At 46.7% G+C, this 10,916-nt stretch overlaps 1 protein-coding gene across 1 annotated transcript in view; it reads left to right on the forward strand.

The window, feature by feature from the left end:
• Nucleotides 1-4,880: 4,880 nt before the first annotated feature.
• The window catches only part of LOC123522307 (receptor-type tyrosine-protein phosphatase T-like), a 262,234-nt gene continuing 256,198 nt past the window's right edge, over nucleotides 4,881-10,916 (forward strand). The window contains exons 1-2 of the mRNA XM_045295497.1: nucleotides 4,881-4,896; nucleotides 6,160-6,285. Coding sequence (XP_045151432.1) covers nucleotides 4,881-4,896; nucleotides 6,160-6,285 — 142 coding nt within the window. The remainder of the gene's footprint in view (nucleotides 4,897-6,159; nucleotides 6,286-10,916) is intronic.

A 10,916-nucleotide genomic window follows, 5' to 3' on the forward strand; every position in this document is an offset into this window, starting at 1 on the left:
CGGACGTGATGAGATTTGGATGTTAGGTGAACACTCTCCCTCAGTCTGGCTCTGCTTTTTCTTGATGCATCTCAAACAAGCTTCAGCAGTGACCACCAGCACGCTGAGCTTGCGTTCAGGCCTCGATCCCCATCAGTAGGCGTTTCTCCACTTTTGATGCTGGCCCTCTTGTAGTTTCACAAGCCTGGTCGTTTCCAGTAAAGCCTATCCTTGAACAGTTTGGAAATGTGTTGTCTTTTGAGGGTCCTCAAGAATCGTCAAGTGTGACCTACCTAAATGGTGAGCCTTGGCATTCACTAAGTTTTCCACCTTCATGTTGTTGAAGGTGCTTTTGGTTTATTCCTAAATGGATACTGCTCCTTTGTCTCTCGCTGCTGCTGTCGCCAGCACTGGGTTTGCTGGGTGTGGGGGCCATGACGGACTTCATGGTAATGTTCTTGTAGAGACATTTAAATGGAGAGATACTGGCTCAATCCTTAAGAGACTCATGATGCGCATAATTGGATGCTGCTGCTCAGGAGTTGAAAACAACATTCTTATGTGATAAAACTTTGGATAGAAAGTACCATACAGTACCTTAGATTTTTATGATGACTATTAAGACATCCATCTCACTGGTTCTGTATGGACGGAACCATCATCTGCAAGGTAGCATAATCATATTGTCTACAAGAGCTGTGCACATTGCATGTGGGAAGTTGGTGCATTCACTGCATCCTACTGTCTGATCTGCATTTTGGAATTCTGTTATAACCTTATGGGTCCATGGGCGTATAAGCCGCCAGACGTTGTACAAACGGACGTTTTCCAAATGGATATTACATGGCACAGCATCGGCAGAGGCCCGGGTTGGTGCAAATGGTTTATGCTCTCAACTTCTAGGGGAGAGGTTGGGTGTGCTAATCCACTCAGTGGCCCCTCAGAAGAAAGGCCTGTGGGTCTCCTGCTGACAACCAGCCATTGGAAACCAGTTCTGCTCTGGCATGTGGGGCTTCCAGGTGTTGGAATCAGCACAGCGATAACTGGTTTTCCGTGTTCTGATTCCTGGCATGTTTTCAATGCATGACAATGCTGAGTAAACACACTTCTTATATCAGTGAGGGTGTGCAAGATACTGCTGTGGGAACCACTAAATTTCTAGATCTTGGGGACACAGGGTAAAAAAAGTGTGTACAATTTCTTTGAGAAGGATTAAATGTTGATCTACTGGTTGGCCGATTCACTGGGTGACTCTCCACCAATGAGTGCTTTAGGATCTAGATGTCTTTCTGCCTTTGATACCTCTGCCTCCAACCATCTTCAGAAGCTGAGGGGCTGGTTCCACAGCAGGGGAATACGGGGATGACACATAAGAGATGAGGTTTTATGGCACATCCTACAAATGGTGGTTCCCACTTTGTTCCACTCTGTCGCACAGTTCTTTCTAAATACAAGATGGGCTGGAAAAGCAGTATTCCCGCCTCCCCACCCCCCACCCCACCTCCCATTTATTTGCTGATTCAACAAAAATATATTGTGCAGGGACAGGCTAGAAGTATATATGAGTTTTAAATGAAATAGAAACGTCCCCAATTTTATGAAATTTGTATTTAAAGAGAGGTAGAATGAACCGTTTCATATTTGTAACTGTTAATATTTTAAACAGTTATATTTTTATTTTAAACTGTTATGTTTTATTTTTGACTGTTAATATTTTAAACCGTTATGCTTTATATTTAGCAGAGGGGAAATGAACAATCTCCAGGTATTTATACTTGTTTTCAAGCAAAATTAGAGGCCATATTCTTGTGGGCACAAGAAAACACGGCAGTGGAGCAGTTTGCAATTCACATCGTATTGTCTTGGCCACTCTCTCTTCCTCCTGGCTCCTACTCTTGCCTCGGAGGCTGATCTCAGTAGGACTCTCAGTCAGCTCTCACTAGGAGTTCTTGAGATACTGCACTTCCCAGACCCCTCACTCCCAGCTGATCAGTCCCAGCTCATCAGGATCAGTTGTCCTTGGCCTTGACCTGGTTCATTTCTCTCCCACAGGCCAGTCTCCATCATGGCAATGGCAGTGCAGAGAAAGGAGATTGGCCCTCTCGGAGCCACCTGGAACTGCTGCTGCTACTATCTGTATCTTAAATGTTGTGTTTTCATATCTGGAACATTCACTTGGCTGTTCTGCTCAAAGGAGGTTTAGAAAATAATTTGGGCAGGGTCATTTTAGAATTTGTCGAGCAGGCATTGTGGGAAAGGATCTTTTTCTTCCTGGTGGAAGCAGGCTTGACAGATCTGGTTATGGTCAGGGTCCAGCGATGGGCTCACCTTGACTAGAGGATACGTTGCTGTTCCACTAGCATTTATTGTCTCCTGTGTTGAACACCTTTTCTGTAAGCCCGTACTTTGTGCAACAGTTGTTCCCTGCCCATTAGAAGCTTATTTTCAATGGTTGATTGTTGGCCTCTCTTCTTGTCTTTTAAAGATCATTCTAGTCTAATATCAGGTGCGTCAAAACATATCATTTCTAGAGTTCCAGTGTATACATGCACAGATTTATTAAAAACAAATGACAGTTAAGCATGATGCTGTGACCAATGGATGGCTGTAGATACGTTCTCTCATTAGTGCCCTTGTCTTAGTCTTGTTAATGTCTTCTAAAAAAGATCCATTTAAAAGAGTGGCTTCCGGGGGATTTGCTAGCCCAGTTCTAGTCAAGGTTCTGAAGGTGATGGAGACTTTCTTGGGGTGGGGGAGTCCCACCCAAAGGGGTCATCTTGATAGATTTTCTCAAAGGATACAGGACAGTCACTGGGGCTTAATTTGAAGATGTTTTTAGCAAATCAAAAACTGTGTTGGCCGGAGAAAGGCCAGGAAAATTACCCTGAGGCATAATGTCTCCATCACATCCATACTCCTGCTCATTCCTCTCGGGGAGCAAGGATCATCCTTGGAGAATTTCCTTGGGAAACCAAACCCTAGTCACTCAGTAGCCACGACCCTCCCCTTCTGACTTCTTTTTGTTCCCCAAACTGAAAGGGCATTGAGAGGATGCTGACACTAGTTCGACATGATGTAAATGAAGGACCACCCCATTATTCATGGAAGGGTTAGAGAGATGGAAAGACAGCCATCAGAAGTGCCCAGACCTAAACTGAGGATATGTGGAGAAACATAGCTTCCCAATTTAAAATTTGTGCTGAACGAAGCCTTCTATGATTTTGTGGCAATACTTTGTAGTTGACCCTTGTAAATGTGAGGGGAGGCTCTTCTTTCTACGCCCCACCTTCCTTCCTGTGCCCCGCGGTTCCCATTCTTGCCTATTGACCCTTGTCAACCCACCAGTGTCATTGCTCTTCTTTCTGTTATTGTAAATTAGGTGGAGGTTTATATTTTAGGGCCTCAGCTTTGTATTCAGAAGTTCAAACTACCAATCAACCCCACCAAGAATTTACCCTTCTCCTGTCCTTGACTTCTTGTCTCTCTCTTATGGACTGCCATTTTCCACATCACCCAAGTTAGTACTTGTCTATACAGTCTAGTCTATTGCTTTTTCTTAGATGCTCCCCCTGACCCCTGTACACTCCAAAGTCTGTTCCCTTTGGTAAGAAAGTCATTTTCTTGTCTGCCACCCCCCACACCCTATAACAATGGTCTCATACCATATTTGTCATTTTCTGATTGGCTAACTTACTCAGCATAATGTTCCTCAGGTCCCTCCGTACTGTGGTGGTTTCATCATTGTTTTGCAGTGATAACTAGTACGCTGTTGTGTGCATGTGCCAAAGTTCAGGAGACATATACAACCCAGGGATTGCCAGATCATATGAAATGTCTATTTCCAGTTGTTGGGGGTGGTGCCCTATCGCGCTCCACTGTGGTTGTATCATTGCTCTTTCTCCTCCAGTCCCCAGAGCCCCAGTGACACATGGCTGTTGTGTGTCGCCAACTTTCTTCACTGTGTTGGGTGCAGGGGAGGGTCAGCACAGCACAGGAGTTGCTTTGCAATTATGGTCAGCGAAGCTGATCTTCGACCACACCCATCCTCTCGTCTCACTGAATCCTCCGTCAGAGCATGTCTTAAAATATGCTATTTTTAATCAGCTTACTTTTAAGTATCAATCTGTCTCCTTAAATGGCTATAGCATGCTCCATGAGACTGTAGGCAGAGACAGGGGCTCACATGGGATGGCTCTTGACATCTGCCTGGGTTTGAATGTGGCTTAATGGTACTGGAGAATCAATGGTCCCTTATAGGGGGATGGTGATGTGATAAGATCTGAGAATCAGGGAGACAAGAGAAGCCTAGCACGCATGCTAGAGGTCTGCAAGACCACCAGGAGCTTGCTGTAGAATCTAGGGGCTTCACCGTTCCATGCCCTATGCACGTGTTTTGTAGTGTTGCTATGACAAAGTGAAGGCAGTCCCAGATCACAAACAAGTCCCATTTTAAGTCTATCTTTAAGTACACTTTTTAAAAAGTATGGTTTATATCCAAAGCAAGCTATTCCAATATTTGTCTTGCTGTATAATATACCTTTCTGGGTGTAAAAGCACGGGGGGAATACTTCTAGATTTAGACAAATAGAATAATACAGAACTGATCATGATAACATTTCGGTGTACATCACAAAGTAGTACTCATTTGTTATTTCCGACTATCGTAGGGACCTTGACTTTTAATGTCATAGACCTTACAGATGTGGGTTGATAACCACGGGTTGTATGTAAGTCAGATGTTCTTAGCCCAGGGACTCCCTGTACCATGCACTGGCTGATGTATAAGAACAGAAGTCTATTCTCTCACAGCTTGGGAGGCTCTGAAAACAGGACACTATGGTGGTTTCTGTGGAGGAGTCTAGGGGACAAGGTGCTCCATGCCATTCTCCTCACTTCAGGCGATGGCTGGCAATCCTGGTGCCTTGGCTTGGAGATGCAGTTTCTGACTGTCATCCAGGGCTTTCTTCCCGGTGCCTCTCTGTGTGTTCCAGCTCTTCTTTTATAAGGTCGCTACTCACATTGGGTTAGGAAGCACCCAAGTCCACTATAACTTCATTCTAACTTAAGTGGTACCATTGTCAAAGACCCCATTTCCTAACCAAGCCACATGGACAGGTACCAAGAGCTAGGACTTTGAGGTCACGTTCCAGGATTCATGAGACCCTGGGAGACCCTCCGTCTGCTCTCTGCCCAGAGGGATGCTGCTGCTCTTCAAGTCCTGCTCAGTTCTCTTCCTCTCCTGCCTGCTCTAGAGTAGGATGAGCTCCTACTTCCCAGGCCAGCCCAGCCCTCCCCAGTTGGGAGTTCTTATCTCTTCCGTTCTTTCCTCGCTCTCTCGGTGCATCTCTAATGTTCCTGGAGACACTATGGCCACATTGAGGGGACGTTCGCCTCTTAGCTGAGCTCAGTTCATTCTTGTCAAAATTGACACGCTATATGGAGTTACAAAATGTGGGATGGCTTGACCTTGAACATACCATTAGAGGAAGAAGCTTGAAGGACCTTCGTGTTGGTTTTGTTGTGTTTCAGTAGATCCCTGGCTCTCTTAACTTCTTCCCAAACCCTATACCCATTTTATAAGCCATCATTTTCAAGATGTTTTTTGAGGGAAGAAGGTGGATACTGAGCACTTACGCTCTGCCAGCTACTTTACATATGTTATCCTTGTGAATCCGCATAGTATTTCTGGAAGAGAGAGGTTCCCATCCATATTACTGGGGAGGAAACGGAGACCCAGAGGGGTTAAGCACCTGGCCCAAGCTCACCCAGATTTGCAGAGCTGAGACCTCTGCCTGGCTTTGCCACACTCGGGAGCTCGTGCTTTTTTTCTAGTGTCTGATGACATTGTTCCCTGCTGCAGGAAGCAATTAGAGAGGCATGCCCTGGCATTCATTTTTCTCTACTTAGAATGAGACATTGCTGTTTACTTTCTCAGGAAGGAAGATAAAAATCAATGTAACTAGCCTTATTAACTTTTTAAAACAGGGGGGCTCGCAGATGCTAGCACCTTTCCTGAGAGCAGCAAAGCAAATATAAAAATCTAATTTGCTTGCCTTTTTTTTTTCTTAAGTCTTCTATGGAGTTTAAAATCCAGAGCTGTAAATGAAAAGCCGATGAGACGGGTAAGGAAGCAAGTCTCCAACAGGAGGACGTATTTACCTAGATCTCTCTTGTCCCCAGGTGGCTGTTCCTTTGATGAGCACTACAGCAACTGTGGTTACAGCGTGGCCCTGGGGACCAATGGGTTCTCCTGGGAGCAGATCAACACATGGGAAAAGCCAATGCTGGACCCTGCCGTGCCCACAGGTATGTGACCCGCTGTATTCGGTGTTGACACGGGGAGAGCTGGCTTTGATGTGGGCTCCTGATGGGGCTCCCTGAGAAAGCACTGGTTGGCTCTTGGAGGAGTCAGTTTCTTATCACCAGAGGTGTTGAGACCAAGGCTGGGGGGCATTCTTAGAGATGCTGTGGGTGTCATGTGTCACTTGGAGTAAGATGCCTGCGGGCTCTCCTTCAGCCTGGAGATGCCAAACGTTGATGTTGATTGAGTTCGTTTTTGACTCCTGGTGACCCCGTGCGGTGAGTAGAACTGCCCCATGGTGTTTTCCAAACTGTGACCTTTGGGACCCAAATCTCCAGGCCTGCAGTCCAAGGATCCTTGGCGTGTGTTGGAACCCCCAACCTCTTAATTCGTAGTCAAGCCCTTACCCAGGGTCTCTGGCTACACGGATGGGCTTTCTGCTCTGGGAACCTGAGAGGAGTGAGTTCCTAAAGGCAGAACTGGCTACTGAAGAACGTCAGATCACCCCATTTCTTCCAGGCTCCATGGACACAGCTGATCTATATGGAGGGAAACTTCTACAGTGTTAATATGAATTAATAAAATCAGTGTCCTGACATCCTGAATGCCAATCACATCTTTCACTAATGCAGCTGAAGGCCTGCGTGGGCACTCTTAATGGCTACCTGTGTGACGTTGACCTATGAGCGACAGCTGAAGTAGTCCATGGGCGGTAAACCTGGGAGAGTTATACTTCAGAGTTGGGTATACCAGATGGGTAGAACCTCTGGGTGTCCCAAGTGGTTTAGATGCTTGGCTGATAGCTGTAAAGCCGGAGCTTTGAGGCTACCCCAGGCACATCCAGGATGCCCGGTGTAGTGATCTGTTCCTGAAAGGGGCCAGCCTTGAAAACCCTATAGAGCTTGGTTGCTCTGAGTTGGGATTGATCCAATGCCAACCACAGCCGTAATGTACTTGGTGGATCATGAAGACGGACAAGACTTGGCAGTGTTTTCTTCTGGGGCATGTAAGACATCCATGACTTTACCCTATCTCGACAGCTGCTGACGACAAAATACCGAGTGGGGTAAGTTGGGGACAGTGCACCTCTGTGAACCCTGAGGTCGCCTCTCTGTCCAAATAGGAGCTTGGACACCACTGACAGACAATTGGTTGTTGGAAAAGGGTGGCCATTCTTGATTAGACTCCCTGGCCAAGCGTCCCCTCTCACCTTCCGCACTGTCTGGTTCTTTCACCAGCTCTTTCTGATAGGTTTTCTCATTCTGACCCTCAGTGTGGGTGCCCCTCAGTCCTGTCTGCACCCTCTTCATGCATAGAGCCCAGTCGTCCCATGACTTCAGCTACCGTCTATATGCTGGGACTCTCTCTTTTCTGTGTCCAGCCCAGACTTTGCTCATGAATCCTAGACCTACCCAGCCCACTGCCCAGCTGCCGGCTCTTCATGGCTGCCTCTGGGGGAAGAGCGTTTCCAGAATGCCTACAAAGCTGGTGACCGAGAAGACACTTGGGGGGTTCATGTCAGGGTGTGGCTTCAGTGACCTTTAATATGGCCTCCTAGTAAGAGCAGAAATTGCTGATATAAGTTCCCCTTGAGTGTTGGTACAGCCCTAGGTACACAAGGCCTGTACTCTTGGTCAAAATTGGGCTTCTCAGATCTGGAAAGACCTTACTGTGCATGAGGAGAGGCACCGAAAACCCAATGTCCCCCGTTTGTAAGGTGATTGTGGGACAGCCTCTGTTCTTGCTGCTTCATCATAAGTTTTCTCACACTCCCTCTCTTCTCAGATGTGTCCTGGCTAAGACAGTGAACTCACCCATCCCACCAGGAAGTCCAAGGGTCTACTGACTTGTACTGAGACATATCCCATCTCATTTTGCTTGGCCTGGCCACCTTTGATAAAGGCAAAATAACCCCCAAACTCATTGTGTGTGTATTCATGCACACATATGCATGTTCTCTACTTATCTTTGGCCCACTTGCTGCCCTGGAGGTTCTTGCAGGCTCCCCAAACTCAATATTTCCACAGTGGAACTCCTGATTCACCCACCTCCACCCTGTCTGTCTAGTCTCTTGTGTTCCTTATCCCTGGAAAGGCCTCTTCACCCACTGTTACTAATTCCTAAGCCCAACCCAGGGATCATATCTCTCTCTCTCTCCTCTCTCTTACCCTCTTTTTCAATTAGTTACTTAGTTCTACAGCTTTACCTTCTGACCTTCCTTCTGCCCCCATCTCTCCATGTCTGCCACCTTTACCACCCAGAGTTCTCTCTTAGGTAAGCAAATTTCCTGACTTCTCTAATCTGTTCCACACTGAAACAGAAAAGATTCTCCTAACGCATAGATCTAGTAAATGCTAGACCTTCTCCTTATATTTTGTGTTCTTATCCCCAACCAGCTTTTGCTTGAAATTCTTTTGAGGCTTCCCATTACTTTGAGCAAGACAAAAGCCCCACCATGGCCTCTAGTGTCCTGCATGACTGATCCTGCCTCAGTTCCAGCCCCACTGTTCCCCTCTCCCCTGTGCTCACTTCTACGGGCCTGTTATTTCCCAGAAGACTCCAGGCTCTGTCAGGAACTCATTAGATCAGTACTTCCCATAGACCCTCTTCTTCTACCACAACTCCTGGCTTACTTAGGACTTCTCCTTCTCATCTCAACGGAAATGTCACTTCCTGGTCTCTGTACTGGTCATCATCGCACCCTGTGCTTCTCAGGAACATGCATCACAGCTGAAGTCATATGTTCTAGTCATATGGTCTGTTGCACCCCAGCTTATCAATTCCATTTGAATAAGGACTGTCAGAATCTTGCCCAAAGCCTTATCTCAGCCTACAGTCTATCACACACATTGTTCTTGCTGCTAGTAGCTGCTTCAGTAAGACTCTGGCTCATGCTAAATAAAGGAAAGTTCATAATGAAATGCTGTCTGGTCTTGTGCCACCCCCATGATCGTTTGAGGATTGGATTGTGGCAGTCCACTGGATATGGTGGAAGTAGCCCACGGGGCTCTTCTTGCTAGTCTGTCTTAGTCTAGAAGTGTCTGTAAATCTGTTCAGCAACACTATATCCTCTACTGTATAGCAACACTATATCCTCTACTTAAAAACAAGTGATGGCTGCATATTAGGTGCCTTGGTTAGACTTGAACCTGGATCTACTGAGTGAAGGCAACGATTTTCTATTGACTCACCAACATTCACTAAATAACATGTTTTGGGGTGAATGGAAGGATGGATGGATGGATGGATGGATGGATGGATGGATGGATGTACAGGTGGATGGATAGACAGATGGGGGTAGATATATGGGAAGATGGCCTGTATTAAATGTTTTTCTTTTCAAAGGAAGAATTGAATGGCAAGTTATATCAAATGTCTGTCACCTCTGTTGATTAATCAATTTTACTTAAAAAATCTTTTCTACCATCATTCCAGTTTGACAGCTCAGAAGAGGAAGTGTCTGGGAAGCGGAAGGACAGGGCTGCTTTACCATCATGCCCTTTCCTCTCCCCAAAGAAGCAACTCTGGATGCTGCTCTTAATTTCTCCCACCCCTTGCTTCAGCAGAGTGCCGCGCTGTAACGATTGGCATGTGCTAACACGACAGAGCCCTTGGCAATGATCACTGGATCTCCGAGGTGACTGTCAGGATGTACTTGAGTGCTCCACCACAAGGTGGGCAGTGTGATCCCAGCAACCACTCCATGGGAGAAACATATGGCCATTGCATCCTTCAAGATGCCGGCCTGGCAACCCCGGTGGGGCGAGTCTACCTTGTCCTACAGGGTCCCTGTGAGCTGGAATCTCCCTGATGGTCATCAGGCAGTTGGCGTGGCTGTTTCTCAGGCAAAGAGGCAGGAAAGTGAATTTAGATTAGGCGAAGCTGTTTGTTCTTTTTCTGGGCAAAGGTTGAAAAACCCTGCTTTCCCTCTCTGAGGCCAGCGGTTTCTATTACATCCTGGAAGTTGGAAATCAGTCTGAGTCCCTGTCTTCTGATGTCCTACAGCCTTTCATTCATCCCTTTCCATGGGCACATCTCTGTGCTTGGCTCTGGATCAATCAGATCCTGTTATTTGAATGAGCGGGACCCTCCAGTGGCTTCCCCAAGCACATAGGATAATGAAATCTGGATTCCATAGCAGAGCCTGCGAGGTCCTGCCTGAGCTCACCTTTTATTTCGACCTGTCTTCTTCCCTTTCAATGTGCTCCTGGCTACTTCTCCCTTCCTGGGACTGGCCCAGTCCTTTCCTGACTCCTTTGCTCAAACCGGTCTTTCTTGCTGGAATGGTTGAGATGGAGAGATTCCCTTGGCATCAGCTCAGAGTCCTGGGGGAGTTCTTCCCAGACTGATTCTCTTTTAAGGAGTCCAGTGCCGGTCTCCCAAAGCCACTGTCATGGACATGGTTTCAGGGACACCTCTTCAGTCCTTGCCCCTAGCTGACTCTCCCAGGTGGCCTCCATGGTTAGTTATCAATGGGATAAACCTGTGAATGTGAAGAATCTGCACACAGCACGGTTTTAGTCAGTGCAAGTCCCCCTGAGCTCTCCTCTGGTTCTTTCAGTCTCTGGCTGGAAGTCTTAGAACCATGGCTCCATCAACGCATCTCATGAGGAAGGCTACAGGTATTTTCCTTTGA

Source organism: Echinops telfairi, unplaced genomic scaffold, assembly GCF_000313985.2.
Source record: "Echinops telfairi isolate 266 unplaced genomic scaffold, ASM31398v2 ScPeMD7_5592;HRSCAF=6446, whole genome shotgun sequence".
Taxonomy (NCBI): domain Eukaryota; kingdom Metazoa; phylum Chordata; class Mammalia; order Afrosoricida; family Tenrecidae; genus Echinops; species Echinops telfairi.